This window comes from Sminthopsis crassicaudata, chromosome 3 (genome assembly GCF_048593235.1).
Source record: "Sminthopsis crassicaudata isolate SCR6 chromosome 3, ASM4859323v1, whole genome shotgun sequence".
Taxonomy (NCBI): domain Eukaryota; kingdom Metazoa; phylum Chordata; class Mammalia; order Dasyuromorphia; family Dasyuridae; genus Sminthopsis; species Sminthopsis crassicaudata.
The window spans coordinates 652160304-652166599 of NC_133619.1; the positions used below are offsets into that span (position 1 = coordinate 652160304).

The window sequence follows — 6296 nt, forward strand, 5'->3', positions numbered from 1 at the left end:
TCATGTATACAGTTGTCCCAGGAAATTGCTGGGACAGCATCAAGAGACTATGTGTTGCTAGAAAAGGGGGGAAGAAAGAGAAAAGGATGGTAGGGAAACTATATGGGTTCTTCAAGCCAAATTTATTGATGCCAGTGAAATAAATTTTGGAGGGCTCTAAGTAGTCAGAAACATTACCTGAAGAAGGGTTGATGCCGGAAAGGCACATGCCATGCTCGAAAATTTATCTTTGAGATCTGAGGGAAAATTCAAACAAGAGATTTATCACAGGAGTCCCAGGAAAGAATAGCTTCCTCAAGGTCCTCAAATAAAGGTTGAAGAGCTTCTTCTTGTCAGAGAGATTTTAATAAATATATTTTATATATTTTTGAAATTGTGTATTCAACAAATAGCCACTGAATTTCCTAATAACTGAAATTCAGTTATTCTTTAAATAACCAAGATTCCAAAAAGGTCTTTTTCTAGGGATGGATCATATCTCTTTGGGGTAAAGCAAATATAACAGAGCAGGTTTCCTATTTCTATTTCAGATTCACATCCTTAGAAGAGTAAAGCAGTGGTCTCCATGGTAACATAGATCTTGGCTTGTGGAATGTCATATGGTGATCTCACTAATATGACCAGAGATGACTACTGCTTCTTTTATTCTTTGAAACTGTCATAATCCAGCAGCTTTAAAGAGCACACAGTTCCCTGGAACTCATCACCAAATTTCCAGTCCCAATGTATCAATACTCCCCACCTTTACCCTACTTTTTAGGATCATAAAAACAAGAAGAAGAAGCTAATAATGCAAATATGAAAATAAACTATCCCAGCACTCCCCAAACTTAAATCTTTTTTTTTTTGATTGAATGTTTATTTTCTCTACATCAATATCTTGAAATTGCTTTATTGCCATGGCTACCCGGTGAATCAACACAGAAAGAATGCTGACAAGCCAGACTTCCCCAAAGAGCAATCTTGTTAGCAACCCCAATTCTGCTTACCCATTCTCAACAAGATTTTGAATTTCCAAAGCTATGTTCTCAAAATAGGTTGCCATGAATATAGCAATAGTATTTTGAGGAATGCATACTAGTACTGTAGCATAATATTGATTACCTGCTTTATTCAAGTGTTGCATACTCTGGGATTTCCTTAAAATACTAAAAATCCAGCTACCTGATGTCTTTTTTATTTGATTGTTTGCTGTATTTTGATTTTCATTTTATGAGTTTTTAAAACAAAACAAATTCATTTATTTTTGACACACACTGCCTTATGAATCATGTTGGAAGAGAAAAATGAGAGAAAAAAAAAAAGAAAAAAATTTTTAAAAAATGAGATGATTCAAACAAATCCCAATTGTTCAGTAATGAAGAAAACCAGCTACACCCAGAGAGAGAACTGTGGAAACTGAGTGTGGACCACAACATAGCATTTTCACTCTTTTTGTTGTTGTTTGCTTGTATTTTATTTTGCTTCTCTCTCTCTCTTTTTTTTTTTCTTGTATGGCATGATGATTGTGTAAATGTGTGTGTGTATGTGTATATATATATTGGATTTAACATATATTGGACTACTTGCCATCTAGGGAAGGGTGTGGGGAAAGGGGGAGGGGAATTGGAACACAACGTTTTGCAAGGACTAATGTTGAAGAATTGTCCATGCATATGTTTCGAAAAATAAAAAGCTTTAATTAAAAAAAATTTAAAAAGGAACAAGAAAATGGAAACTTTGACCTTTAATCTGGAGATGAAAATTAAGCCAATATCTGAAGGGGATAATTATAAGAACTTTGATCTCAACCAAATAACAAGGCATTGGAAAGGAAAAAAAAAAAAAGAAAGTAATTCTAGTGATTAATCCTTAGTTTTTCCTTATGGGAGCTAATAGCTTGAAGTGCCATTGTGTCATGTTCATTTTTTTTTTTTTTTTGGTTGATTAGTTATGTCTGATCCATTGAGACTTCCTTTGGATTTTCTTGGCAAAGATACTGGAGAGGTTCTATAGCTCATTTTATACATGAGAATTTGAGGCAATCAGGGTTAAATGACTTGCACATGATCATAAAGCTAGTATCTGAGAGCAGATTTGAACTCAGGTCCTCCTGATTCCAGAGCAAGCACTTTATTCGCAGTAGCACTTAGCTGCCCATTGTGGTCTATTCTTAGTTTAAATGTCTTTCTCTTTCTTTATCAATAGGCAATGAAAATAAACCACTTCACTTACCAGTAGTTTTGTCTAAGCTGATAAATTTGAGGCTTGTAAATGAGAGAAGGAAAGGTAATCCATGAAAAAACAGATTTCCCCAAGCCTACATTTTGGTTGGGACAGAGCCAACCAGAGAAATTTTTTTTTTCAATTTTAGCAATTTCTGAAAATATTTGGAACATGCAACTACATTTTTTCTGAACCTGGTGAAGAAGAGCTAATAGGGGCAGCTAGGGGATGTAGTGGATAGAGCACCAACCCTGAAGTCAGGAGTCCCTGAGTTCAAATTTGACCTCAGACACTTAACACTTCTTAGCTGTGTGACTCTGGGCAAGTCACTTAACCCCAATCGCATCAGAAAAAAAAAAGAGCTAATAAAGAAGTGAGCTAGTAGCAAATCAAGGAGTTAGGATTCTAATGTTTGCCCCAAAGTTACTGGAGGTGTTAATTAAACCCTGTATCTCACACTGGAGAGAATATGTGCACATGCACACCTATACTCACATCCACATATTCTCTATTTACTTATCTGAGAACATGCTATAGAATTATTTCTTCTTGAGAAGAGGCTCTCTTACATCTGTATTTCTATCTTCTACACAGTGCCTTGCCAATTTTGGGGACTGGAATTGGGATTGCTCTATTTAGGGAGCTCCTAGCCATGTGTTTTATCAATGCATTTGAGCATTCTCCTTCATTCTTCCCTTCCCTCTCTTTGTTGTGAGTGGCTTTATAAGAATTGAGGAAACAGATTCTGAGCTATGTGATTTATTAACAAAAGATGTATAAATACTTGGTTAAGAGCCCTTCAATAGGCACAAATCCCTGAATACAGGTTTTGCACAGATTTTTCTGCATTAAAAAAAATTAGTAGGAAACAAAATAGGATGTAGAATTAGATAGCCTGATTTCTGGGGCAGCTAGGTGGTGCAGTGGATAGAGCACCAGCCTTGAATTCAGGAGGATCTGAGTTCAAATCTGGTCTCAGACACTTAACACTTCTTAGCTGTGTGACCCTGGGCAAGTCACTTAACCCCAGCCTCAAAAAAAAAAAAAATCTGATTTCTTATTGGAGGACTGATTTGGGACTTTCAAAGTTGGGAAGACATGAGAAAACAAATGGAATTCCCTGATATCAGGTGATTTACAGGACAGACAAACTGAAGTCTCAAAATGGAGACTGTTCACAAAATGAAGTTCTTACAATTACCTCTTTGATTCTTAGGAAGGTCAGTCTTTCCCTCTTCCCCCAACGATCACTATATATAAGTCAAATTTATAAGGTTTTTATCTGCTTATTATCAGCATAACAAACCTAATGAATCAAGAAGAGCCCTCTAGGAACTGTCCTTTTGCATAACTTTGTACAACAACAAAAAACAAAATCTAAGAATAATAATTGTAGAGAGCTGGAACTCTGAACAAGTATACTTGAAACAAGGTGTTAACCCAATGGAATTGATGAGATGATTATTCTCTAGATGACATATATATTTAGTATTCAGCATGGTGATGTCATGGTTCTCTAGTTCCCATAAATACTTATTACTCAGTGCAGTGATGTCATGGTTCTCTAGTTCCCATGTATACTCAGTAATCAGCATGGTGATGTCATGGTTCTCTAGTTCCCATGTATACTCAGTACTCAGCGTGGTGATGTCATGGTTCTCTAGCTCCCATGTATATTCAGTAATCAGCATGGTGATGTCATGGCTCTCTGGTTCCCATGTATACTCAGTACTCAGCGTGGTGATGTCATGGTTCTCTAGCTCCCATGTATACTCAGTACTCAGCGTGGTGATGTCATGACTCTCTAGCTCCCATGTATACTCAGTACTCAGCATGGTGATGTCATGGTTCTCTAGCTCCCATGTATACTCAGTACTCAGCGTGGTGACGTCATGGCTCTCTAGTTCCCACATACTCCATGTGCTGTAATGATGTAACTACAATAAGGTATATAAGGGTGAAAAAGGACTGGAAGAGAGACATTCCATCTTTGACCAGCCTTGTGGTGGCTAATAAGCCATTTTCCTTCGAGCAGGTGAAGCAGGAGGAAGGAGTCCATTTAGTATCATTTGGTTTAGGCATTAATGTTTCTGCTATAATTTATTGGGTTTCTCACTACAACTTTCCTGATCAGTCAATGTAGAAGGAATAAGGTTAGTGTATTGCTGAGAGTAACTATTATTCACAATAGATTATCCTACAATATTCTCTTTCCATTTGTCTTATAAGTAATTTCTTTATTACCTGTAATTACCTCTATTAGAGTGGGAGATCCTCAAGACCAGGAATTGCTTTTTGTATATATCCCTAATATTGATATCCCCAGTGATCAGTCCAATATTTGGAGGATAGCTGGTGATTCATAATTTTTTAAAAACTGACTTATTGATAAAATCTACCTTTCCAGGCCCAACTTCAGTCTCATTTCCTTCTTTCTGTAGACATGATTATTAGGAGAAACAGGGGCCGGACCGGGTCCCCACTCAGAAGGCCTTGGCAGCCCCACCTTGGAGGGTCTTGTCTCCTCTCTCTCCCCTGCTTGATCCTTCTACCTTCTACTTTTTGAAGTATGAGAAGGATGAGAGCAGAACTACCATGTTTTTCCTTTTGGAGTGGATTTCAGAGACTAGATGAATCCTTAACCATTGACATTTCATGAGACGGAAAGCTAGAAATGAGCTCTCCAAGTCATCCAGAAAGAAGTACATATTACCCATGGGTCAGGTCCTGTGCTAGACTCTTGGGGACAGAAAAACAAAAATGAAATTTTTCTTGCCCTCAATGAGCTTATATTTTATTGGTGAGATAAGATATCAGTTTCATCCCATGATTTGATAGCTGAGGGAAGTGGGGTTCTCAAAGAAGGGACTCCCCAAGTTGATAGAGCTGGGAAAAGATAAGCAGAAAAGGGTTTTTTTTTGTTTTTTGTTTTTTGTTTTTTTTTGTTTTGCAGTTGGGATAACTGAGACGGAGACTTGCCCAATGTGACATAAATGCAGCACTAGGTGCAGGCTACCTGATCTGAACTCCCAGGCTGTTTTCACTAGTTCCCAGTAGTGTTGGGGAACAGGGACAATTATGCATGCTAGTTGGGAGGGGATAAGAAGTGGGAGGACTGAGGGAGGGACAGGCAGGGCTTGTGGGGATAAAACTCAGAGCTGGATCTGGGCAGAAAACTAGCTTCCAGAGCTGAATTGAGATGATTCTGGAGAAAGGCCTGCTGGGGGCTTGGGTGTGCTTATTCTTCTGCCTCCCTGGGGCCCATGCAGGTGTGGGAGGCTTCTGGGGCTAGGAGGGCCATGTGAGTGGGTGGATGGATTGGTTGGATATGCTCCCAGAAGCACATTTACACATTTCTTTGCTCCTTTTCAGACCTGACCAGATACAGAAGGATTCGGCCCTTGCCTGGTAAGCAGAAAACCCTGGATTGCTGCTTGGGGAGAGAAAGGCACAAAATTCTCCATTCCTCTTCTTTTTCTACCCTTAAAGATGTTTCACATCGAGTTTTCTCCCCTTCTCCCCAACACTTACGGTGATACTGCTTCTAGTCTTGCCCAAGCTCAGTCTCTTAGCCCCTCCCTAACTTTGCCTTGAATGTTACCCCAATACTAATGTTGCTCCTCCTCCCCTTACCCAATGAAGTCCCTACTTCCAATACTTCTTCCCTTCTAGTTCTTACCCTTCACCCACCACTCTCCCTACCATGAATAGTAACCAACCAATAATCCTATGCCTGCTATTACCTCTCCCTTACCCCTTTTTACCTCTGCTTTGATTTTTCAGTTTAACTCGAATTTTAACATTTCCCCCATCACTTTCTTTCTTTTTTAAAATTAATTTTATAATTATAATTTTTTGACAGTACATATGCATGGGTACTTTTTACCCCCATCACTTTCTTTCTTTTTTTAAAATTAATTTTATAATTATAATTTTTTTTGACAGTACATATGCATGGGTACTTTTTACCCCCATCACTTTCTTTCTTTTTTTTAATTAATTTTATAATTATAATTTTTTTGACAGTACATATGCATGGGTACTTTTTACCCCCATCACTTTCTTAAGCCTAGACAATCAACAGAATAAAA

The 6296-nt window shown here is 38.1% G+C and overlaps 1 protein-coding gene across 1 annotated transcript in view; it reads left to right on the forward strand.

Moving 5' to 3' along the window:
* The first annotated feature begins 5404 nt into the window (after positions 1–5404).
* LOC141562660 (binder of sperm protein homolog 2-like) overlaps positions 5405–6296 on the forward strand; it is a 3195-nt gene continuing 2303 nt past the window's right edge. Inside the window, exons 1-2 of the mRNA XM_074302665.1 lie at positions 5405–5474; positions 5578–5613. Coding sequence (XP_074158766.1) covers positions 5405–5474; positions 5578–5613 — 106 coding nt within the window. The remainder of the gene's footprint in view (positions 5475–5577; positions 5614–6296) is intronic.